Genomic DNA, 26,428 nt, shown 5'->3' with positions numbered 1-26,428 from the left:
ACAGCGAAAAAAACCCCTAAACTTCCGAGCAAGCACCGAGTAGCTACGACGCAATGGGAAACTCACAGAGAAACTCGCGGATTCTTCCACTGACCGCTGCGGCACACCTGCACCAGGGTAAACCTCCGCCTACCCCACTCCTGCTTTACAGGTGAAAATAGAGCAACAGGACCGCTAGTCTTTGACTTTATTTATTTTCTGCTGTGTTTTACTTGCATCTATTTGAAAGACTGAGTGTAAACACAAAAAATATTTTATTTTATGTGCTGGAATGTGCAGAAAATAGGTTTAAATGTTAAACTAATTTCTTCCAGTCAGAGAATGTTGCATATAATTAAATTTTTGCTTGATGCATAAAGTTAAAAGATTAAAACTAATAAAACAAGTTTTAAAAAGAGACTTTTCCATTTGATTACATTTTGTATGATGGATTATGTAGAAAAAGTAGAATTGGGCTGAAAGATCTATCACTTTATCACCTATTCAGGTTGTAAATCGTGTTTTTAAAAAGTAACTAAGTAATTAATTACTTTTGAAAATAAGTAATCAGTAAAGTAACAGGATTACTTTTTGGGGAAAGTAATCAGTAATTAGTTACTGATTACTTTTTTCAAGTAACTTGACCAACACTGCTGGTAAGTGGGGTAGTGGGCCTATTGACTATGAAATATCTAATTATTGCTGCTCTAAATATAACATTTTTAAAAGACTTCTGAAAATCAAATAAACAAGTGAGGGTTTTAGACTGCTGCATTTATAAGAACATTATAAACCATTTTTTAAATAAAATAACTGATTCCTAGACTTTATCTAAATGATTAATTCCCACATAACACTTCTAAGCCAGGAGTCATTTAACTTCAATATTAGGTATGAGATATTCTTATCCATCCAATAGTAGACTATGCTGTCAAAGTATGAGGAAATAAGCAGGTTTTGACAGCATATTCCAACTTTTCAACTGCTTCTTCTGCTTTCTTGAAACAATTCTAGGGTTCTTGTGAGGGTTCTCGTACTCTGCATCCTTTTCATGTCTCATTCATTTTTCCAGGATTTTTATGCTGAAACAGACCGTTTGTGCTCGGTGGCATTTTTAAAAGTCACACATGGATTGAGGTAGCTGGATAATCACCTCAGATGTGTCATCTCTCCTGGCATTTCTTGTTTTTTAGTTGTTTGCTGTTTCAAATTGCAAATTAATATTCCTTATGGTATACTGCATGGTATATGAGACATAGCATTTATCAGGAAATTTCAGCCAGTACTAAGAATTTGATAGTGGTGGTAACTTTCAAATATATTTGAATGATATATTTTCACACTTCAAGTATGCAAGAATAACCGGTCAAATAAAGTTTAAAAGTAAAATTGTGTTAATGGTTAGCTAAGGAATCCTTAAAAGTGTCACCCCAGCCAGTGACTACAAATTTAGAAACACGACTGCAAATGCAGGAGGGTGACAAAGGAGGCCAGAAATTGGATTAGCCAGTTGGATGTGATGATAAGCCAGCGAGGACGGCCGGTGCAGCGCCTCGTGGCCCCTCTGATAACAAAGCTAATCCATCCATCTTAACCTCCTGGCCTCTGCTTTGATTCCCCTCATCAAACATCCCACTGCCCTATTGTTAGTGATGTTTGCTGCCTGTCCTGCTGCGGCACTCCGGCCATAACTCTTCACTCTGCAACGCGGTGAGCAGGTCAGCTATTAATTTAGGTGAAGTGCCACTGTGTCTGTGCCTGCTGTTCAGCTTAGCAAGGCGAGCTGAGCTGCTCAGCTGAATGAAAGAGACATGCAGCCATGTCATCGTTCACCTGCCTGCCACCTGTGCTCCTCTGGGCCTTTCTCACATGCACTCATCTTCCAAAAGTGCCCACTGTGACCTGCAAGACAAATTATGATATTATGGCAAAACTATCAGCAGGACATTTACCGTGGCCAAGAGTTAAGCTGGACTCATAAGTCAATTGTAACAGACAGTCGTCAAAGGATGAAAGGGAGGTGGCAGGGCAGGGAAATATGTAAGCTGTAAGAGAAACCTCTTGGTTTCAAATGCATATATATATATATATATATATATATATATATATATATATATATATATATATATATATATATATATATATATATATATACAGTGTTGGGGAGTAACGGAATACATGTACCGCCGTTACGTATTTAAAATACAAAATATGAGTAACTGTATTCCGTTACAGTTACCGTTTAAAAAGGTGGTATTTAGAATACAGTTACTTTGTTGAAATAAATGGATTACACGGCGGTACTTCCCTGTTTCATATTGTGGCGGGTCAGGACTGTTTGGGTTTTGTTTGACAGCTACGTTCTGTTGCTCCAGGCGGCAGCGTTACGGTTGCCATGGTTACAGGGTGACGCTCTCTCTCTCTGCGTGTTTCCTGGGTGAGAGAGGCCTTTTTGTTGTTGTTGTGCTAAGCTAATAGGCAGAATGCTACAGGCATAGCTCTAAAGAATGTAGCATCATAGGCAGTGTAGTCCGTGCTGCAGGGAGAATGGACTGCCATACCCGTTATGTGTCTGTGAGCGAGGGAGGGAGAAAAAGGAAAAGTACGAGCTGTCATCGAGCAGAAACGGGAGCTGGAAGCATGTAAATATAATAATAACCACTGCAGCCGAGAAGAGTGCCTGACGAGCCCAGTTGTAAGTAAGCTATTAAGACTCGACTGTACACCGTGTTCGTGTTTTCCTCTGAAACAATAAGTTCCGTTGGAGCAGCCTTTCAACGCCTCTCTCTGTCTCTCGCTAGCAAAGTTGATCCAGACAACAAAGTAAAGCTAGTTTTCAGCTACGAGCCGACACAGAACCCACCGTATTAGCCAGAGGTCCCTTTACTACGGTTCGGAGCCGCCGACCTTCAGTAACAGTAATAAATCACAGCAATAGTACATTCATGTAGTTGTAAACAGCATGATAATATATTAAGTAATCCAAAGTATTCAGAATACGTTACTGTCATTGAGTAACGTAACGGAATACGTTACAGAATACATTTTGGGGCATGTATTCTGTAATGGAATACATTTTAAAAGTAACCTTCCCAACACTGTATATATATATATATATATATATATATATATATATATATATATATAGAGAGAGAGAGAGAGAGAGAGAGATACAGATATATATACTTGTTTCTGATTGGGCAAATTCGCCTTCCTTTCTTCTTCATTTCATACATCATGTGGTCTGACAAAATCAATAGAACATACTGCTGTGCTCACGAGAAATGTTGTAGCACTTCATGCCAGTTTATATCTAATGGCAAAGTCAAACTGTATATAGCTTTTGAATTACAATATAAGGTTCAATATTTCACTTTTACTGGAATAGAAACCTTTCTTCTGTTTGTTAGTGTGGTGGCAGATTTCTTTTCTCATGTATTAATCACATATTTATGTTTAATTTCACATTAGTTATAGTAATATCACTTTCTCACTGTACTATAGTAAGAGCACTCCTGTCACCAGTTTACATGCATGTGGAAAGTTAACACAGTGAGGCCATGGGAGGTAATGGGTGACGTTAAACAGATAGTGGGACTCCTTCTCCTTATCAGGGATGTAAATCCTTAGCTGACGCCAAGCAGAAAACAAGGTCACAATTCTCTCTGTGAGGGAGGAGGTATAGCCCCCCACCCCCCACAACAATTTGGCGTTGTCGAGCAGGATTCCTCGGGTGAGTTTTGCTGAATCACGCAGTGACTGGCCATCCTGAGGTAAAATTGCCTCAGTCCCACCATTCCTTTGTTTTCAAAAAGGGGGAACCGCTGGGTGTGATTCAGCGACTCACACATGCAGGAATTTTTAAAAGAACCAAGGGAGGCATTGCAAACGATCTGCAACGGTGAGCTGTTTTGATTTGGGAGGATTTTCAATCAGACCGACGGGGAAAGCCTCGCTTCCTTACTGCTGCAATTATCGGGTGCAGGTTACTAGAAACTCAGTTTGGGTATTCTAGTGGGCATTCTTTTTGCAGGATCTTAGAAGCTCAACAAGTTGAGCGTTGTACTGTATGGTTTTTTTAGCACTTTTGCACCAGCAAAAAAAGGCAGAAAGGCTGGACAGCAGACACGCTTGTTCGTACAATGGAAGCTGGGCCCAGCAAATGGGGGCGTCCCTACAGGTGGTCTGGGTGAAAACCCCATTTTTATTTTTTTTAAAATGTTATTTTAATTCTCTGACCATAGAGTTTGGTCTGGTTATTTTTTTGGACGGACCACTGGGAGGGAAACCTCAGGGATACGATGCCTGATTTCAGGACTGTCATGGGAAAGACTCTGTCCTTAGTCTATGGTGTTTAGCACTTTTGCACCAGAAGGAAAAGGCTGGACGGTGAACGCACTTGTCCACAAAGCTGAGCTCAGCGGTACGACCAGTAAAGCCGTAGGTGGCATCCCTCCGGGTGGTCCGGGCAAATCCAGGTTTTGATTGCATGATTTTTTTTCTCTTTCAGAAATATGGGAAAGAAAACATGGAGTATGAAGTGTGTAGAAACTGAGGAATGCAGTAAAGAGAATATATATGAATATTTGAATATATGAATGAATATTTCACAGCTTCACTTCATGTACATTTTAACCTGAACAACAAGCTTCGAGGACAATCAATCTCTCCCTGAAGACAAAATGCAGTTCGAGAGCAAAGGCGTCAACTTCAAGAGTCAACAAGGTGAACAGAACGCAGCACTGCCCTAAAGCAGCAACTGTAAATGCTGCTGAACCCTTAAAGGGTTCAGCAGCATTTACCAAGTTCCATAGTGGATGGAAGCATGCGCTCCCGATCACAACCTGAGAGGTTCACCAGCAACATCACTGTGTGTGAATGGACTTGAGAAGGCTGTCTGAGTTTCACATTTGCCATACTGGGAGTTCAACTGGCAAAGGAAGAGACTGAAAAGAGTGAAAGACAAAAGGCAAAGCTGAAGAAGAACGGCCCCCTGGGTCTCTGACACGCCACAACCGCGAACTGCTGCAGATGTGGGAGAGAGACCGAAGCTGTGAGAAGTGGGAGCATGGAGGAAAAAGGAAGGCTGTTGTTGTTAATGTGAGAGCACATGAAAATTGGGTTGGAAAACTGTGGCCGACTGTCTTGTGGAGGTTGAGAAAGAGTCCATAGGATCGCAACAAAGGCAAAAATAAAATGCACACGAACACACATAAACAGAGAAATGTGCAGGAAAGGCAGCTTTAAGGACTTTAAGCTGAACCTGCAGCTCCACTGCACACACATCCATTTAACCTGCCTACTAACACACACACATGCAATGAAGATCAGCTTGTTATCTCTCATCAGTGTTAAAATAGTGTAAGTTTAACAGACACTTGTTATCAAACGCTGAGTGTATCAACTGCTGACAATTAACTCTCCAGCTTGCAGGACAACAGTTGAACTTTTTTGAAAGGGAAAAAAAGATTCTGGTTTGAACAGCCAGTGATCAGACAATACATTTAGTTGTTAATATAGTAAATTATGAGATGCTTTCTGCTTGATTGGTGCAGCACCAGCAATTTACTGTATGAACCAAATTCTCTTTTGAGATAATATTTTGAACATGCATTTCTGTTGTCCTGTCAACTTAGTGGGTTATGAGCTGATATGCAAATTAGTTAATTGTTACTAGATCAGGGAAAGATGACTGGATTATAAAACAAGTGAATAAGATGTAGCAGAGGGTTGAAATGAGTTTCATGTTTCTGATGTATGGGTGAAGCTTGCACCCAGATATACACTCTGAATACATAAGGACAAACTTCCATCCATCCATCCGCTTATCCTTTTCAGGGTCGCGGGGGACGCTGGAGCCTATCCCAGCTGTCATAGGGCGAGAGGCGGGGTACACCCTGGACAGGTCGCCAGTCTGTCGCAGGGCCAACACACAGGGACAGACAACCATTCGCACTCACATTCACTCGCACATTCACACCTAGTGGCAATTTGGATTATCCAGTTAACCTATCCCCACAAGCTGCATGTCTTTGGACGGTGGGAGGAAGCCGGAGTACCCGGAGGGAACCCACGCAAACACGGGGAGAACATGCAAACTCCACACAGAAAGATGATGGCCTGATGTTGGAATTGAACTCAGGACCTGCTTGCTGTGCGGCAACAGTGCTAACCACCTAAGGACAAACTTGTTTTGTGAAATACATGACAACATGTTACACGTTTACTTTTGGAGAAAAAAAAAAGGAGAAAAGCTAAATGAAATGATCGGGTCTGTGAAAATGAAAAATGAGTGTAAAAAGCACAGACCTGGGGAAGAAATTCAGATTCCAGTGATGAAACACTGCCATGAAGTGTTTAGGAAGCGTTTAATGGTGAACATTAATGTTGCGTGAACTGCGCAGCTGCTAATAAAAAAGGGGAAAAATTTCTCTGTGTATTTAGCAGGTGGAACTATGTTGGTTGGCCCCAGACCTTCCAGAATTGTGTGATATTCTGGTGCACTTGTGGGCAACCAGTAAATATGATGTGGGGAACATGAACAGAAGCAGTGACTGCAGCACATGGCAGGTTCTAATCCCTACAGCATGTTGGGTCACCAGAAAGCAAAACTTATCCTGTGATTTCTGGCAGATTTGGGTTTTTTTGTTTTAGTACCAGGCTGATTCTGCCAGTTAGATTTTTGTTTTCTTTTTGTAAGAGAAAGACAGGTTTATTGTATATATATATATATATATATATATATATATATATATATATATATATATATATATTTAGACATGTCCTTAACAAGGCCTAATATGTTTTTTTTGTAACAGTGCACTTAGGAAAAAACCTGCCAGGTATCATCCCTCTGGGAGTGATATTTTGTGTGTTGATGATTTAAAAGCAGGCCTGCAAGACTAGGAGTAAAAGCGCTATAAAATTCTTTACTGAGAGCAAATACAAGGTGAGTTTCTCCAGATTACAATGGCTTAGAACAGGGGTGTCAAACTCAAATACACAGTGGGCCAAAATTCAAAACTGGAACAAAGTCGCGGGCTAACATTAATATTTATTGAAAAAAAAATTCTTCCTCCAGGTATAAGAATGAATCTCTTCTTATGGACTCAAATAAGTTTTGCTGAAAAACTGAATATGGAACAAGCAAAGCTTAATACTAAACAATATATATATTAGCTGTATAATACCAGTAGGCCAGCTCTAATAGTAATTTGTTATGGCTTCGTGGGCCTGAGTTTGACACCTATGGCTTAGAAGAAATTCACCTACCTAGGACGCTGACCATATTAGATGGTAAGTTCTGTGTTTAAAAGGATTGTAGCGATTCAATCCATTTCAAAAGCAACAAGAATTGTTTTTATTTTTGGAATGACGTAATATTGCTGTCAGTGGATACTTAAATTCGCGCACGGCTTTCCACTATCAGCAATGATTGGTACGATTGCATGTGACTGGATGAATGCACATGACTGGACTGTGACTGGACTGATGATGTGGACTAAGTGTGATTGACTTGAGACTAAGGAATGCAGTTATTTTAGGATTAGTCACTTCTAATGCCTAATCCACCCCAAAACAGTGAAAAAAGGGTGGATGTATGTGTTTTAGTTTGCTTGTTTTTGCAGGAGCAGAAGGACGACAGAGACCAGAGGAGGGGGGACTGTAGGTTCACATGATTGTGTGTGGGACCTGCAGACTTAACCCTTTAGATAGCACTTTTCTGTGTTACTGATTTTTCTGTGAAAGAAACTGCGGTTTTACTGGCTGCTTGTTGGTTATAGTATCACACTGTATTGTTGGAAAATGTTAAATGTTACAGTGGGAAAATGTGTATTCAGTGTGAAACACATACTGTGTTAAAATCAGCATCACTTCTTTCACAGAAAAGGAGGGTTGACCACATGATTTACAGCAGCACCTCTGGAATCTGTTGATCCAGACCTGACCTCTGGACGCTCCGCTGCTAATGTTTTTTTTTGTGGAGGATTCGGCGCAGACACAGACAGACATGAGTGAAGATGAAGCAGGATTTGCAGTGAACACAGAACATATCACTGTTGAGCTCATAGTTTGAAAACAAGTGAGTGACATTACTTAAGAAAAGTCACTGGTTACAGTAGTTTTGATTAAACACATGGGATGATCCATGGTTTGGGCAAATTATGGCAACAGTAGTGTTTCTAATGATTTGGGGAAATAAACTGCGCATGACACACTTGCGTCTGTGGTGTTGGATGCCTTATTACTCCTACGACCCCACAGTTGTTGTGAAGTTTGTATTTACTCACTGATTTTGGTTTCTAGGTAATTGTGGTGTGGATGCAGGCTCCAGGCAGAGCCAAGAGTTAGACACACTTAACATGACATTAATACTAATTTTATTCTCTAACACAGGGTTTACAGGGCTGGAGCGAAGTTACTCCAGAGGAGAAGCCCTGATGTTGTCTGAGAAATGATCTAACTAACCCTTTTCTTTTGATATTCTCCTAGTTGTGATGAGTTGACTCATGGGAGAGACCATGTGTCAAAAGAAGGGATTCCATGTTTAACATGAAACATTACTTTCTATGTTTTCCATGAGTTTTTTCATGATGATTTTTCCATGGCTTATTTGTTGGATTAACAGGTCATGTACAGGTATTAAACCTATACAGGTGGTACACCCATGTTCAGATGAGGTTTTGATAACCTATAAGTAAAGTTCACTAAACTGAAAGGAAAATGTGGATTGATGTTGGCTGTTAGAAGTTTTCCAAATGGTTAGAAGTTTTTCCTCCTAGTAAGGTTATACAGGTGCAGTAGCCAGAGTATTGCTGGAAGAAATCATCCCAAGGCTGGAATCTCCTGACGGAGACTCGGTGCTGATCAGAAGTCTTCAGAAACTCAGCAAGAAGCAGGAACCTTTCATAGCACAGCTGACAGGCCAGGCAATGGTTGAGGTCAAAGGTCGTGCGGTTTGGGACCCTTCCAGCCATCATGAGAAGATTCCAGAACCACAGCAATAACCATAAAGCTGCGTTGGAACGAGAGGGTGAGGGGTGAAAAAAGCGCCCTCCTCCAACAATGGCATGCCAAGCTCCAACTCAGCGACTGCAGAGCAGACTCCGTGGCACCTAAGAGGGATCAGCGAATGAATGCAGATCACACCTGCTTAAACAGCCAATCAGTTTCCCTGGAAAGCTTAGTATGTTTTTAAGTTAAGGAGGTCGTTGGTGTGACGTTAAAAATCATGTTATAAATGATATGCATTTACATGACTCTTTGAACATCACAGACTCTGTTAGAGTCCTGAGCCTGAGTAAAAGTGATTGGAGTAATTATAGCATGCAAGTTTTACAGCAACTTAACTAATAATTACTTGTGTATATTTTGTAGGGTAGCTAGACTGATTTTCTAGCATGTCAGTTCCTGATGCCTAAGTGCATTATAGGCCCTCATTGTCTCAGTAAACATAGTAACAACAGTTGTGAGTTCTTTTGACATGTGTATGGAACTTTGACACATTGTTTGACACCCTAAAGGTAAAGATTTGGGTTCATCACATTTCATTGAGGGATTTTGATAGGTCTCAAACATGCTGGAAGCACCTAATGTTAGGGTCCCTGGGTCGTCGACCCAGTGTTTTGTATTTTTGGTTCTTTGATTTTGTTATTTCATTATATTCTAGCTTTGCTTTATGGGTTTTAGGATTATTCTTAGTTTAGGTTCTCTGGGTGGGGTTTGGTTAGAGTTTTAGTGTTCTGGTTTTCTGTCTGTGTTCCATAGTTGCTGTCTCCCCTGTCTGCAGTATCCCCACGTCCAGTCAGTGTCTGTGTCTGCCCTGGTCCCACGTCTCTGTTCCCTTTATTATAGTGCTTGCCTGTGAGTCTGTGTTATGTTTCCTGTTTTACTTTGAAAGTCCATGTCTCATGTTAATGCGTCTGGTTTTGCTTCCCCTTGTCTCGTCAGGCCTGATTTGCCCCAGCTGTGTCTCCCTCCTGTTGCCCATTCCCTGATTGCTCCCTCTATGTATTTAAGCCCTGTGTTTCAGTTTGTCAGTGTTGTGATCTACTCTTATCTACCCTCACTTATGCTGTGTGTTTTGGTTTTCCTGCCTGCGTTAATGTTTTTACTTTGGAAGTTTGTTACTTTGAGTTCAGCATTAAAGCTGTTTTTTGAGTTCACGTCTGTCTCCGGAGTCTGCACTTTGGGTCCTATTCCTGTCTGCACACAGCCGTTCCATAACACCTAAAGAATGAGGTAGTTCTTCCAGAGTTAAATGTGGTTGTTTTGGTTTCCCCAATCACTGATGTGGGCACAGTAAAGATAATTGTAAATACCTTTGAGAGGGTTTACACTGTTTAAATGGGTCGATTGCCCTACAATAGTAAGGAGTGCAGTATACTGCATAGATAGAGAGGCAAGATCTATCAATCTGTTGTAAAATTTAGCTCAGAAGTGTTTAATATAGGTTGGCTGTGTGGAAATACATTGTTTTACTCTAGAACTCGAGAAGCACTAACACCAGTGTTAGTATATGTTTGTTGTATTAATTTACCTACAGGTTCAGACATATTCACTGTCCTTGATGGCAAACATCTGGACAAGTAAAATAAGAATGGCACAAAGGAGTGCGTGTGATGTTTGGTGAGGCATGTGTGCCTCAATCCCTAATAACACTGGGGATGAGGTTTTATTTATTTTTTTTACAGAAACAGTTAATAAAATGGGAAACATGGGTTGAATGGATTTAATGATAAACTTGGAAAATATATCACACACTGAAAGACTTCCTTATCTAAACAACAGGTTCTTATGAAAGAGCAGCTTGATGTAACTAAGTTTGAAGTTTTCTTTTGCAGATGAAAAACAAATGCTGTTTCATTTCTGTATATGATCTCATATTGTGTTATATTTTGTGATATAACTGCCATCCTTCGAAATTAGGGTGGAGACTCAGGTGGAGAGAAGATGACCATAAAATGTGAATTTGTTTTTTCCTTCTGACTATGGGGAGGATGCACATTGTGAATTCTTTGAGTACGCAATAGTGCTGATGTTCAGTAGTTAGACAAGAAATCTCCATGTGTTTTTATGTGATTCTTAATTATTTTCAATTCTTATTATTTTTTCATTTTTTGCCTGTCCCGTTTGGATCTTTAGCCATCAGAATTGTTGTCTGCCATTGCTGCCAAGCGGATTTACTTTACCAAGTGGATCATAATGGTATGTTATGACCATATAATACATTATACCTTATGTATTTATTTGATTTCCGGTTGTAACAGAAAGGACAGAGATGACTGGGGGATAAGACAGGGAGAAAGAAAGAATGAAAGAGAGGGAGAGAAAGAAAAATACAAGGGAGAAGAGATGGTGAAAAGAAAAAACAAAAAGAAAAACAAACAAAACACCTGGATCACCCTTATGGAGATAAAAAAAAAAAAAAAACAGAAGAGAAAAGAAACAAAAAAGAGCAACATAATAAATACAACACCATCACAATAAACTAGCTAACAGTAGAAACTAAATATTAAATGTTATTGTGCAGCATGCAAGATCGACAGCGCACAATGTGCTTTGAGGTAGCAGCCAAGAAAGGTGTAGTTTGTGTCTGTGAACACCCGTGTGTATACCTGTGTGCACAATTGTGTGGATCAGCACGATTGTATTCAAAAGGTTTCTCCATGTAATGAACTGCTAGGGAGCGTGGGGAACCAAAGCCCCGTCCCCCAGGGCATGAAGCAGAAATGGAGGAGATCCAGGCCCCAGACATCCAGAGGCCCTCAGAGTACGAGAATCCAAGGAGGACCATCAGAGGGGCAACCGTGCCACCCTCCTGGGAAGAGCTGAGGAGAGCCCCAAACGAGAGGTGTTACGACTGTTGTCGTAATTATATATAAATTTGAGTGTGCAGGTGCTCCTCCGTGACTGGTGCATCCAGGGTGGATGGCTCGCACCGATTGGCTAAGGACCGGGAGGCAGCGGATAAGAAGACACTGCCAGGGACTGCCAGGTCATTCATCCTCGGCCCAACCCAACCGGCAGACCGTTCACTGTGTCACTATGTTGGTTAATGTAAGAGCATGTAGGGGTGGACCGCCTTTTTTGTTTGATCAGTTTTCTCCTGTTTTTGTTAGGCAGGGAGAAAAGTGATTGTCGTTTGAGTTAGTTCTTTTGAGTAGGTAAGTTGTATTTATTCCTGAGATAGACTACCTTTTGTTTGTTGTTTTGGCCTTGGGTTCACCCTGAAGTTATGATATGCTCCCTTCCTTTGTTTAACTGCACTCATTGTAAATAAATAATTGTCACAAAGTATTAAGTGTGTGATGTGCTGTTTGGGGTTGGACAGGGATGGATCACCCTTTATGTTGTGGTCTGGCCGCTTCCTAGACGGGCCATAACAGAGGTCACCCAGCAGCCACGGAGCAGAGGCCAGAGGGGCTTGCAGTGACGTGCCCGCGGGCTCTGCCGGCAGCCGGCAGTGACCGAGCCCCAGGCCGAGAGGCTGAGGGCACCCCAACCCCGAAGTGGCCCGAGCGAGCCCCAGGCTCCAGGCCCCGACAAGCAGCCACCAAGGAGTGAGCCGGTGTGTACCTGGATGCCCACCCCCGGACACAAAGAACCACCAACGCATCAATGTCTGAGGGGGAAAGTGGTGGGGGAGATAGGCCTCCATACCTTGGAGGGCCTGAGATGTCCCCAGAGAGGTGGCGTCTGATACCCAACCTGACGTATAGACACAGACATACAGGCACACACAGATACAAACATCCATTCCCACCCTCATGCTCTCATATGCAATTACTCAACACTCACCCAACGTGGAGACAGACATAGAGAGACACTGTACACACAATCACACTCCCCAAGCGTACTCTAAGTCCCGGGTTTAGGTACCCTTGCCTCTGAAGGGGGAAACTGCACCCAGACCCAGGTAGTGTTACCCTTTTCCCTGGGGTGGAGAGAAGCAGACCACCCTGACGCTGCAGCAGCAGGGAGGCCCTGACAGTGTGAGTAATGTGAATGTCTAAGTTGTGGGATAAAATTGAGGCACAGGCAGCCAGAAGGGGACAGAGGGGGGGGGATGCCTCCCCTGCACCCTGGTGACACACCTTTACCCCGAGGCCCTGCATGTGTGGGTGATTGTGGTGGAGCGGGAAGAGGGAGACAGCTGGAGATGGGGGGGGAGGGAAGGAAGGGAGGGGCAAGTGACCCTTCCCTGGGGCCAGCTCCCCCGCTGACCCCAGTAGGCACCCCCACACTCTGCAACCCACCAGGGAAAGGGGGCCCAGTTCAGCAGCGCCGCCTGGCCCCACAGAGCCCGGGACAGCCCACCCGACCCCACCACAGAGAAAACTGCACCCACCCCGTCATCCACTCATCTTCCAGACTACACACGACAATAGACGCCCAGGCTGAGATCTTCCTCCACCTCTCCTATATCTCCCCCTCCAGCAGAGTGAGTTCCTGAAGAGGGGAGACCTCCTGCAAGATGTAACAGCCTCCCCCACCAGTTGAAGAGCCCCCCAGGTGGCTCGATGCACTGGCGGCACCCTGCGCCAGGGCTGAGCCCCCATACACCCCCCCGCCCAAAACCCCGGCAACACACCAACCAGGACCCAAGCCCCAGAGACGGAGTACCCCCAGAACCCCACGCCCGTCCAGGACCCACCCAGGGGCAGCCAGGCTACCAGGTCAGTAACCCACGTCCATCAGCACAGACCCTCCCCTAGCTCTGCTGCCCGCAACCACGAGGAAACCGTCACCTAAGAGCCAACAGAGCCCCTAATTGGCCATGACCGCAACTGCGGGTTGAGCCCCCCAAGCCTGTCCCTACTCCCACACCAATCACAACAGCGAAGGTGGGACCAAACTATGACCCCCCACCCCCACTAGGTGATGGAGCTGATCAAAGGAGCCCAGAGCAATTGATCTGATGTGGTGGCAGAGGCTGTATCAAGACTAATGTAATCTAATTTATAATTTCTATATTGGTTAGAATTAAGATTATTTTTATTTTTCCAGTTCATGAGGACTGTTTTCTTGGCTATGCATAGGGCAGTGAAAACCATATGGGCTATATTCTTATCTGTAGTGACATTATCTAAGCTGCCCAACAAACACACTAAAGGGGAAGTTGGAATGTTACATTTCAGACACTTTGATAGGCCTTCACATATCTCGCGCCAAAACTTTTGAACTGGTGGACAGAACCAAAGAGCGTGGATATAATTGTCCGGTGAATTGGTTTGGCAGTGTGAGCAGTTGTTGGTAGACGTAAAGCCCATCTTGAACATCGATGACCTGTATAGTGCACTCTATGGGATGGGTATCGTTTAGGTTTTATCCGATACCGGTGCCAAAACGGTACTTTTGAAACGGTGCCGGTGCTTAAACGGTGTTCGAACCGGTGCTTAAAGAATAAAGAACACAAACTTCGTCCAAAAACCTCTTGTGTTTTTATTTTTCCCAATAATTTTTTTAAGCAAAATTATAACAAAGTTAGCCCTTTCTGTCAATAAAACATAACATCTTTGGTTGGAACCAGTGCTTAAACAATTGAAAACACAAACTTATATATGCTAAAGCTATACGGCATCGCTCTTGGATGATGGCATGCCCAGCACAAGAGAAAACTCTTTCAGAAGGCGTTGATGAGGCTGGGACAAACAAGTATTTTTCTGATAGGGCAGATAAATTGGGGATTGTATCCCTCTTACTCCACCACCAGGCCACAGGGTCTTGTCCAGAGGTAATTCCTGGCAGTCTTTTGTATATTTGAAGCTCCTTCTGTACCTGCTCTGTGATTGAGGGGACTCTATCCACTTGAGAAGCAGCCTGTTGAAGCTCTCTGTCTTCATCCTCAAACAGCTTTTCTAAGGGTGACTTCTGGACCTTACTTAGCTGAAAAACAACAAAAAAAGATGTGTGAGGTTTACAAAATAAATAAAGATCACTTTTAGAATGTAGTGGTTGTGTTAGAAAAAATCTGAAATTACATATTTTTCTGGCTTGTCCGTGTCAGCATCATCCACCTCGCTCTGTGCTTTGGGGTCCTCAGTGGGAGGCTATGGACACACAGATAGTAAAAGAGCATTCCTTCAACATAGAAACTACATCATGATGCAAAAGGACAAGATTGTACACACACAATGAAAATACCTGTGCAACTGCTGCTGTGGCATTTACAACTGCTGCCTTCTCCAACCTGTCCCAGATGTCAGTAGCTGCCTCACCACCTAGCCTGCCTTTAAAACGTGGGTCCATCATCGTGGCCTCCTTCAGAAATTTCTGAAGGTTTTCATCCTTTAAGTAAAACAAGCTATAACATAGGAGCTGATACTGAAAAAAGGTAACCCTATTTTTCATGCGCATTGACATTGTCTGCAAATATCTGATATCCTTTCTGCAGACTACCCCAGACTTTCTCTTTTATTGAAGAGGTGAAAACACTGTCTTCATCACATCGTCTGAAATGTGCCTCCAGCTTGGCCAGGATGGGGATGATTTGGCTGCATGTGGGTGACTTGTCACTTGAGACACACATGGTTGACGTGTACAGGACTTGCATGCACTTAATAAACTCCTCTGCCTTGATTAAATCAGTGTGCGTGAACCTTTCTAGCCTGTTGAAAAATATTCACAATGTTAAAGGTAACTGACGTAATTTAGCTCTTGCAAGTGATGCTCATGTCATTCACTTACTTGTCCTTCTCCATAGGCTTCCTCAGCCGTTGATCCAGAGCAGCTGCCTGGATTGCATCAAACTGCTCCATAAATCTCTCCACCATTAGGAAGAGAGAATTCCAGCGCGTCTTAACGCCAAGAATTACATTATGCTCTGGCAAATCTAAAGCACAGATAGACACAAACATATTTTAAATTACTATAAAAAAAGGTCATATGAATAACAATACTTCTTGATATGTAACTGCATGTGCTACTTACTCAGGATTCGCTGCTTTTCTCTGAGCACAGTTTTGCTCAAGGATGAACGTTTGAGCCACACCACAACTGAACGGATTTTGGCACACCAGCTGGAAACTGCAGGAATGTCATACACCTTTTGTGCGGCCATGTTGAGGGTATGAGCAAAGCATCCCACTTTTAAAAAGTCCAATTTTTTCAAAGCAACATCCATGTTGCAGGCATTGTCTACAGTGGCAGCAATTATTTTCCCTCCCAAGTGAAACTGCTCCACAACGCTTGATATTTCTTTAGCAACAACTGGACCTGTTTGTGACTCATAAACTGCTTCAGTGCTAAGCACATTCTGCTTCATTTTGCCTTTGTAGATGTAGTGAACAGTCACTGTGAGGAAATGGTCCTGAACAATACTGGTCCATCCATCACAGGTGATAGCGACCTTGTTAACCTGTGCCAAATTCTGGATGAGGTTGCTTTTCTCCACGCAATACCAAGCAGGTATAAGTGTGTTGGATAGATCATCCCTGGATGGGGGCTGATACCTCGGATTAAGGGCAGAGCACATCTCCCTGAATTAAAAAAACAAACAAAACAAAAACAAGTTTATAAAAAAAAAATGTTTTTGACTTGAAATTTAATTCTTTTTTTTTCAGATAAAATAAACAAAACATATAAACCAGCTCCCAGAATAAACAGAAAATACATTTGAATTTCCATAAATTTTTTTCTTCCAGATAAAAAATAACATATAGCTCACCTTTTATTCAAATATAGTTTACTTATAATATTTAGAGAAGACTTACAAAGCTAAGCAGCTATGAACATATTAACCTTTACAGTATTACACAGTCTATTTTGTTTTTATGTCAGAGTAATACAACATTTTTCACCTGAATGATGGTGACTCCACCATTGAAAATGGATGGAGATCTTTGACTATAAATGAATTTCGTCCACTTTTTCTTTGGTCATTTTAGCCTTTTTGGCCAGGGTGAAGGGAGTATCTGCCATCAAACAAGAAGACAGCCACATGTAACTATGATGATGTTTGCTAGTTCACCTTACATGCATTAATGTAATAACGTGGTTAGCCTACTCAACGTAAATTACACACGAACAACATTAAGATACTCACCCAGAGAAGAACGGGTGCTGCTGCCATCATCATCATCAGTTATCATTTCTGCTACACTGGCAGGGCTAGGGGCCAGGACTCTCCTCTTCGGGTTCTTGGATGTTGCTAACAGGCACCACACCCGCAGTAGATGTGCTCTGTGTCTCTGCATGTGTCTTGCTGCAAGTTATCAAATGCGGTGCATTTCTCTGCTTTTAAAAAAACGCTATGCGACGCCATGTGTTTCGTTAGATTTGAAGTGTTACCTCCTTTGCACATTATTACCTTTAAGCACTTGTTGCAGGCTGCTGAGTTTATATCTTTTGCTGTGAAGTACAGCCACACTCTCGAGCGCCTCGCCTTCAGCATTTTAGCTCTGCTCTAAAAAAAACCCTGTACGTACCTGGGCCCGCCTACTATCCTTGGAAAGGAAGTGATTGGCTAGATTTCTCAGGGGAAAAAAAGCACCAAAATGAAGCACCGAATTGTGCGCTGCTTTTCGGTCTGGTTACTGCCGTTTATGTCAGAACCGGTTCCACAATGGCACCAGACACCGGTACCCATCCCTAGCCACCTGAATATAATATAATATAATACACCTGTATAGTGCACTCTATGTAGTATTTGGTATTGAATTAATTGAAGACTGGGATTTCTAATTAGATGAAAGGTTTTTAAGGAAATCTGAGACCAGAAGTTTTGGTCTAAGTTAACTGATAAATCCGCTTTCCATTTTGCAATAGGAAGTGATATTGATTCATCTGTTTTAGAAAGCATTCTGTATATTTTGGAAAGTAATTTGAGATAAACTGAAGCCTGTTGACTAAGAAGTAGTGCTGAAAGTTAGGTAGTTCTAATCCTCCTTTATCCTTGGTCTTTTGTAGTGTTTTTAAGCTGATGCGTGGGGGTTTATTTTTCCAAAGGAATTTGGACATATATGAATCTAGAGATCTGAACCAATCTTGTGGCGGTTTAGTTGGGATCATTGAGAATAAATAATTTATTTTTGGTAAGATCATCATTTTTATAGCGGCAACCCTTCCCATGAGTGATACGGGTAAACATTTCCATCTAGCCAGATTGCCTTCTACTTTCTTTAAAAGTGGGATATGGTTTGTGTGGGATATAGTGGGATATGGTTTAATGGTTTAATTTACTCAGATCTGCAAGCTTGGGAGAAACATTAATATCTAAATATTTTATATTTCCCGATTGCAGTGGTGTAGAAGAAAAATTATGGAAGGAGCAATTAATCGAGAGGACTGTAGATTTTGACCAGTTAATTGGGTAATCTGATATGGGGAATTATATAATATTTTTAACCAGTTAATGAAAGAGGTTCCAAAACCAAATTTGTGTAAAGTTGCAAATAGAAATTTCCAGTTAACTCTGTCAAATGCTTTTTCTGCATCTAAAGAAAATATTGTAGTTTCAAGATTTTTACTGTATGAGTAGTCTATCAAATTAAGTAATCTACGTGTATTTGTTGATGAGTGCCTACCTTTTATGAAACCAATTTGGGAAGGATGAATTAAGAGGGGGGTTATTTTCTCCAGTCTTTTTGAGAGAGCTCTGCAGATTATTTTAAGGTCTACATTTATAAGGGATATTGGACGATAGCTTGAGGGATACACAGGGTCTTTGCCTGGTTTTAGCAGGAGACTAATGTTTGCAGAATTCATATTTGATGGAAGTCTGCCCTTTTCTTTGATTTCCAACAACGTTCTGTAAAAAACTGGTGCTAGAATCATCCAGAATTCTGCAGGAAAGCCGTCTGGACCTGGAGCCTTATTATTGGGCATACTTATCAGGGCTTCCTGGAGTTCACCTGATGTCAGTGGCGAATCCAGTGCCATTGCTTGAGTGTCTAATAATTTGGGAGAATAATGTTGTCCAAAAACTGATCAATTTCCTTTTTAGATGGGTTTATTTGTGGTGAATACAACGTTTTATAGAAATCCCTGAAAATGTTGTTTATTTGTTTCGGTTCATATATTGTGTTCCCAGATGAATCTTGAACAGCACATATAGTTGTTTTTTCTTTGTTTATTTTTAGCTGGTTTGCTAGAAATTGACAAGATTTATTACCATTTTCATAATTTTGTAAGCGTAGTCTTTGTACTAAGAATTCTGTTTTGTTTTTTGTTTTTTATCAATTATCGCATTTAATTCTAGTTTTGTTTTGCGTATTTTGTTCATTGTTTCCTGATCTTGGTGGGACGCGTAGGCTTCTTCTAGGAATTTGATGTTTTTTTTCTAATTCCTGAGTATTTTTTGTTTTCTTCTTTCTTTTTGTGTGATGAGAAAGAAATTATTTTACCTCTCATCACAGCTTTCCCTGCTTCCCATAGAACAGATGCTGATGTTCCGGGAGCGTCATTATAGTCTAAATATGAAGTTCACTCTTTTTTAAAATATTTAATAAAGTCTTCATCTTTAAGCAGCGATGTATTGAATCTCCAGTTTTTACTTGGCATAGTATTATTCTTGTGCATTAGTGTTAAAGATACAGGAGCATGATCGCTGACAGCTATAGGGTGAATCTCAGTGTCTGAAATGTCACTCAGCAGTGAGTTGCTGACCAAAAAATAATCCAGACGAGAGTAGGAGTGATGGACATGTGAGAAAAAAGTATATTCCTTACTGTTGGGGTGAAGGGAGCGCCATGCATCGCAAAGGCCAAAGTCGCTCATATACTGTTTGATTATATTTGTGGACTGCCAATTACGCTGAGGTCCAGCTGTATTGAGCCTATCCATTTCTTCATTTAGTCCAAGGTTGAGGTCGCCTCCAAGAACAAGTGTGCCATCTAAGTGTTCAAAGAGTGCACTGAAAAAACCGTGACAGAATGAGGGATCATCAACATTTGGACCATATACACTTACAATACATAGCTTTTTATCAAGTATAGATAGTTTAATGATTAAGAATCTGCCCTCTGGATCTATAACTGTATCGAGTACTGTGAAATTAATTTTTTTATGGATTAAAATTGCTACTCCCCTTTGTCTAGAATTATAACAAGCTGAGAACACATTAGGAAACTCAGGTGTTTTAAGTTCATTCGAACCTCAAAGAGGTCTGTGGGTCTCTTGTAAAAGGACAACATCTGCCTGTAGTTTTTTGAGTTGGTTAAATATTTTTAACCTCTTTTCTCTGGAGCCAGCTCCATTTACATTCCATGTAACGAACCTTAGCGCGCTCATAGATGTCTGTGTATAACTAGGGGTGTACGCTGTGTGTGTCGCTTAGACAGGTGGAGAGAATACATCACTTGTTCCTGAATAAAGAGAAGGAGAGAAAAAAAATGTGTGGCGAGATGCTCCCTGAGTCTGACTATGTGTGTGCATATTTACTAATATGACTACGCTTGGCTTAAGTGTGTGTGTCCTGTACGTCTGTGTGCGCTGTCTGACTGATATAAATGTGCTGCCGTTGAGCGCATGACTGTGCATGATCGTGCTGTGCGTATGTGTCAAAATAAAGGATGTTGTTTGTGGATGAGTGTGGAAGCAGGTGATCGAAGTAGTGAAAGAAATAAAGAAAGAAACCAAGGACAAGGGTGAGCAGCATAAAAACAAGAGGGGGAAAAAAACGAGAAGAAAAAAATGGAAACATTCCAATTAAACCATTGACGGAGAGTGATGGTGTTCATTCTGCTATTATATCACACTTAAGATGTGATTTGATATTGGTATTCTTATCTGGTCTGAAGTTAATACAGCCATGGAGTGATGCCGGGGTCACAGTAAAGCTGTCCATCCACGTACAGCCGGTCCACAGCGATGACAGCGCGGGAGCCCTTCTGAATGAAGCCGCGTCGGATTGGGAAGAGGACCCTGCGTCGTTCCAGGATTTCTTTGGGGAACTGGTCGTTTACGCTGAAGTCCGTTCCTTTTAATTCCCTGCCGCGACTTTTCACCTGTTCCTTTTGTTTGAAGTGGCCGAATTTGGCCACAATAGGACGTGGTATCCCAGTCGCAGCCCGCATGGGGCCGAGGCGATGTACCCTATCGAAGGCGATGTTCTTCACCATCTCCGGCAGCTTCAGGTGGGTTTTGATGAAGCTTTTTACCGTGGTCTCCGCGTCCTCTCCAGCGGCTTCTGGAATACCAGAAAATACAAGATTATCACGCATGCCACGAGCTTGTAGATCAATAACTGTCTCTTTTATTTTTTATTTTCTCTATTGAGCTGGGTAACATTGCCTGTGAGACATTTCACCGACTCCCTTAGCGTGGCATTTTCAGCAGCGAGCGTTTCCACCTGCTGCTGGCTGAACTCCAGGGATTCTCGCAAGGATTTAAATTCCCGGTGAAGAATCTCCACCAAGGACAGCCTTGCATCGAAACTGGACAATTGTTTGTCGATTGACTCCAGTATGTCGGCAATATTTTTGCCGGCTGGCGATGTTGTGCCGGGGGAATCTGCCGGGCGACATCTTTTCAACGACGGGGGCCGGGGAAGATGCACTCTGGGCCTTCTTCATTACGAGATCCTGGAAGCACTGATCAATGTAATCTTGGAGAGCCTCTAAACTCTCCCCGTTGTTCTCCAGGGTGTTGGAGATGATTTAGACAAATATTGTTTGTATTTGTGTATTTGGTAATACTGAAGCTTAAAGGAATTTGTTCAATTCTAAACTACCATTCGCTTTAATTTACCGCCAAAATCTCCGGCGTCTGACGTCAGTTACAACATGAGTCGCTTACCTTGTCCGTCACTTCCGTCAATATATGTTCCAAGTATTTAATTCCTTTATAACTCCAATCTGGCAAGTTGATCATATTATTGTTTTGTAATATGTCCGGATTGCTCCAGATAGGTGTACGTTTGCATGGGATTAATGAAGACTGTTATTTTTAGAAACTCCCACCATGCTGTCAGAGAAGAGCTGATGTTGATGCTTTTAAAGCATTCATGTCGTTTGATGTTTGAGCTGATAAATGGGAGGTCTGAATTTTCTAGATTATTACATAGTGCCTGTTTGACATCTATCCAGGGTGTTTTAACCATCTAGAGATGAACTGAAGCCTGTTGGCTAAAAAGTAGTGATTAAAGTTAGGCAGATGTGGATGTGGTGTGGATTTAAAAGTGTGTGCTTTTCTGTTTTTCTGCTGTCCTGACTGACTGTTTGAGGCGGAGCTTGCGTCTTGCTCTTTGACAGGTGGGATAGACCTCAGCCCTGTAACAAGACATTATCTGATTTTCCACAGTTTAGCACAATGATTGAGGTAAGTTTACATATATTTCAGTATTGGCTTATTAATCACGCTACTAACCAGTCACATTATATGGGGCGTTACTATAAATAGAAGTTGCCATCTGAGCATCCCTGACTCTCTCACCTCTTGCCATACTTGTCGCTGCTGCCTCAGCATTGCACTTTTGTTGATTGGTATTTCTCCTGTTTTGCAGAGTGAAGCTTTCCATTGATCACTGATGATTGTGTTTGTAGGTTGTAGCTGCAGAAGCCTCCTGTTGGCCACTTTGTTTGCAAATTGGGCAACGGCGTGTGATCGGTACATTATTTTGAGTTGTGACAATCTTAGCCTTCTATTATTCTCTTTTGCTTTAAATGCTAATTGTATGATGCACTGCAGGAAGTCTGGGCCTGAGTGGGCGGCTATTAGCCTTATAGCGGGACTGCTACTGCTTCTTCGGGCTGCATTTACAGGAGTCCTGCTGCTTTGCCTTTTTGGATTTCTTTTTTGCCTTGTGTTTATTGCACTTTGTCGCTGTCTTTTCTTTTTGCTTTGTTTTGTCGTCTCACTAGAAGTTGGATGTTTAAGCGGTTGAGCCGTACATGCAATATGTGGAAGTCGGTTAATGTGCATGAATGATTCTGTTGGAGCAGTTGTATGTGTAACAACTTGGAGTAATACTGTGAAGTTATTGGCTCTAAATTGAATGTTTAATTTATTTTGTTTCTGCATTTGTTTTCTGAATGTTTTGATTTGTAGATTCTAGCTGCAGATCACTGGTGTGTTTCTGCAGAAGAGCCAAATGCACAGAGAGTGCATTTGTTTTTGTTTTTGTTTTTGTTTGAATATATTAATAACTTGTTTCTATTATTCAGAAGCAGAAGGCCTAAAGTGGAGGTGACTGGGTGCCTTGGTGGTGGTGGGACCTTCTGTGGGCTGTGCTTATTTATGCACCCTTGGTCTGAGCTGCACCATAGTGTATGTGTGTGTGTGCGTGTGCATGTGCGCGCGTGTGTGTGTGAAGGTGAGCTGCACATATGAGTTGGTGATTTTTCTCGACCTGTCCTCATCTAGCATCCCATTAACACACTGGTGAGCCATAGCTCTTAATTTTACAGTACATGTACAAATGATTCATGGTATTGTGGTATTTTAAATAAACTGTTTGTCTTTACACTGAACTGAAATACTCTGTCCTGAGTATAACGGACCTAAGTACCTTCTTGACAATTAGCATAGGCTCAACTCTGTATTCTCTGGGTGAAATTCCCAGAGTGGCATTGTCGGGTTTTCATTAAATTGTAAAAGCTTTGAGCTTCTAATTGCAATGCCGGCATTTTAGTGTGTGACAACATTGGTTCTTTGGTCTTTTCCGTATTTACTGTCCACCACCCTGTGCTGCTACATATACAGTCAAACCACTTGGGACAAGCTCCAAGTTAACATAATGCCACTGTATAAGCACTCTATAAGTGTCCACTATGTAAGCAGGATCACTTGATCACTGTCATTTGGGCTTTTAGTGAGAGGATACATCATACAGCTTTACAGCAATGCAAGAAGATGAATGAATGACATGAAAATTTCATCTAATGATCTTGTTTACTTAATTGTTAAAAGTCAGAATTGGGATTTAAATTATAATTCAATCCATTTCCCAGCCCTGTTATTGATTAATGCTGTAGCACTATGAAAAATTACACTTGTCAATTTTAGTGTTACAATAGTAAACTGTGGTTGGTTTTGGGGGGTTTTGTGATGGATTATGTCTTGCAGACATTGTAGATCTGGGTCTGGCCACCTTGAGTATGTCATAAGTTTGTTTCTTGATTAGTCGGAGAACAGAACCTGAGAATAGTAGAGTTACACTGTGCAACATAAATACAGAGAATGTTACTGCTGCGTTCCTGAAACACAATGCATGATGCTGACAGATTAAGACAAACTGGACCAAATTCTTTGGTAATATTGTGTTATAATAACCCATTTAACACAATTTTCAGAAAACGGTACCTCTGACTTTTCCACCTTGGTCTTATGGTATCACTTTGAAAATTTTGTCAACTCAACAAGTCAAATCAGAGTTGACAGAGCGACTAAACCCAGCAAATATTTGGCTCATCTTCTTAAATCTGAATCAGGACATAGTCATAGCCAAGTTTTTGTTAGAAACTAGAGATTAAATTAACATAAATATTAACAATTCTTTGAAAACGGTCAATTGGATTGCTATACAGCTATATGAATCAGATAAACTGCAAGATGTACTTGAAGAAATGTAACTATTTTTCGAGGATTTAAATCTACCCATTTTCTCAGTTGCGCAAATCAAATTTGCCCATTACTAAGATAGCGGCACTTTTAGCTCTTCAAAGTCTTCAGTCAGGCAAATCACTGGAGTGACTTAGTGACTCCAGTCACTAATAAATGACTGGAGAGTCAAAAGTGCCTTGTCTGTGAGTTATAGTTACAGTGTCCTTCACCCTGCTAGGCTAAGTAAACAGTCTTCCAGCCAACCCAGGTGGCCTTGCATGGAATGGGAAGGAACAGACTAAACACAGTTGTTATCAGGGTGTTTTGTTCAGCTCCAGCCTCGAGACCGCCACTGGCGCCGAAGGGGTATCCGCATGAAGTGATGGTGATGGTGGTTTTTACTTTAGTGCGAACAGCTCATATGAATTTCAAAGCAGTTCTACAGTTCAACACTGGTCTCTCAATCTCCCGTTGGAGAGCCGCGAGCTTCTCCATACTTGCGTTCTGTGAGTGAGTACTTCAAGCAGTGTATAGTTACACTGCTTAAAGGTTCCTGAATACTATTAACCCTCTCAGGCTCAAATTAAACTTTTTGTTGCTAATGCACAACCGAGTCCTGCAGTGGTACTTCTAAGGAAAAAAAAAAAATGTATGTGGGGTAATCAGGTTGATAGTTGCAACTGTTGTAAATCGGCAACACCTGCCTCGAGAGGGTTAATAATTATTAATTATTATGATTATTCTTTGTCATATGCAAAATACTAACAGTGGTCATTTCTTCCGATATGGTAAAGATCTTTGATCATGCTGAGTGGAAATACATGTTATTAAATGGGTTAAACTCTTGTACATCAACTCTTCAGCATTCATCACTAATGGCTTGTGGTGAAACTGCTTTCACCTCCACTGCTCAACATTGCAAGGCCGCGCTCTTATTCCTCCCTTTTTGTCATGTTCTAACTATGTGAGCTCTTTATTTGCGGACTCAAAGCAGAGAGACAGAAGCCAACGGTCAAAGAAAAAATGTAATGCCTACTGAGCAAAAGACTAGGAAACACTCGGATATAAATTTGCTCGACACCAAACTGAAGTAGGGTACCTGCAGCTCTAAAGAACAACGAACAGAGGGAGAGACGGAGGCAATATATAGACACACCAAATAATGAGGCGCGAGATGCCCCATTCTGCAAGAACGGTAGTAATGGCAAAGATGTCATTTCTTTAAAAAGTTAAGTTGTTAATTTTTTATCAATTTTTTTCTAGTTTGACGTAAGATTTGACAAAAAAAGTATTGCAAATTCATTTCAGGGGTTTTATTAGTTTTATAGCATTTTTAGACCACTTCATTACAGATCAAAACGTTAAAATGCACATTAGAATAAACTAATCAAAGGGTATAATAAATAACTTTAGGAATGGATACAAATTCATTTTGCAGAAACAGGCTTACATTTTAAAAGCTTCTCCCCTGGACGTGTGCTTGCTCACAGGGATTTGTGTGATTGTTGGAGCTTCTCTGTGCTGCGGGCTCTTTACTTTACAAGATTAAGTGCCTTGAGGTGATTGCTGTTGTGATTTGGCACTATATGCATAAAACTGCATTTTTGGAGGAATCTCTTTAAAAACTGAGTACTGATCTAGGGAAAGGAAAAATATTGTATCTTTTATATCTTGGAAAAATGACAAGACTGACCACTCAAACAAAATTCTTATGGAATACTTTCCTCTGGACCAGCTTACTTCATTCCTCAAGAGTTTAAACAAATTTGGGCTCCAATATCTTTGTTTTGCATTAGTGACTGAAAAAAATACAGCACCAATACAGCCTTGTATTTATCATACTTAGCTATAAAACAGTAGTTGATTCCATTAAATATCTGTCTGATAAAATGTAAAAAACTTTATTCTCTAATTTCCAGGTTGGTTAGGTTACATATTTTGATAGTTTTTGTGGTTTCACTATTTC

The 26,428-nt window shown here is 41.3% G+C and overlaps 1 protein-coding gene across 1 annotated transcript; it reads right to left on the bottom strand.

Moving 5' to 3' along the window:
• Positions 1–10,527: 10,527 nt before the first annotated feature.
• LOC148101139 (E3 SUMO-protein ligase ZBED1-like) lies at positions 10,528–21,494 on the bottom strand. The gene is made up of 8 exons (XM_087845739.1): positions 21,406–21,494; positions 15,913–16,460; positions 15,670–15,814; positions 15,344–15,590; positions 15,127–15,270; positions 14,964–15,032; positions 14,761–14,868; positions 10,528–10,560 (listed from the first exon to the last, which is right to left on the bottom strand). The coding sequence occupies exons 1-8, from the start codon at positions 21,492–21,494 to the stop codon at positions 10,528–10,530; spliced, it is 1,383 nt and encodes a 460-aa protein (XP_087701865.1).
• Between the last annotated feature and the right edge of the window lie 4,934 nt (positions 21,495–26,428).

Source organism: Neolamprologus brichardi, chromosome 9 (genome assembly GCF_056152115.1).
Source record: "Neolamprologus brichardi isolate AB-2024 chromosome 9, ASM5615211v1, whole genome shotgun sequence".
In the NCBI taxonomy this organism is placed as follows: domain Eukaryota; kingdom Metazoa; phylum Chordata; class Actinopteri; order Cichliformes; family Cichlidae; genus Neolamprologus; species Neolamprologus brichardi.
The sequence above is the reverse complement of the archived record's forward strand: the minus strand, read 5'-3'. Positions and strand labels throughout refer to the sequence as shown.

Excerpts from the sequence above, each read along its gene's own strand:
- LOC148101139 (XM_087845739.1), bottom strand. The coding sequence starts at position 21,494 with ATGAAGAAGGCCCAGAGTGCATCTTCCCCGGCCCCCGTCGTTGAAAAG. Across the intron at positions 16,461-21,405 it reads CGGCACAACATCGCCAGCCG|GGAGATGTGCTCTGCCCTTA; the intron begins GCAAAAATATTG and ends TTTTTAATTCAG. Across the intron at positions 15,591-15,669 it reads AAGCCTATGGAGAAGGACAA|GCTAGAAAGGTTCACGCACA; the intron begins GTAAGTGAATGA and ends ATTTTTCAACAG.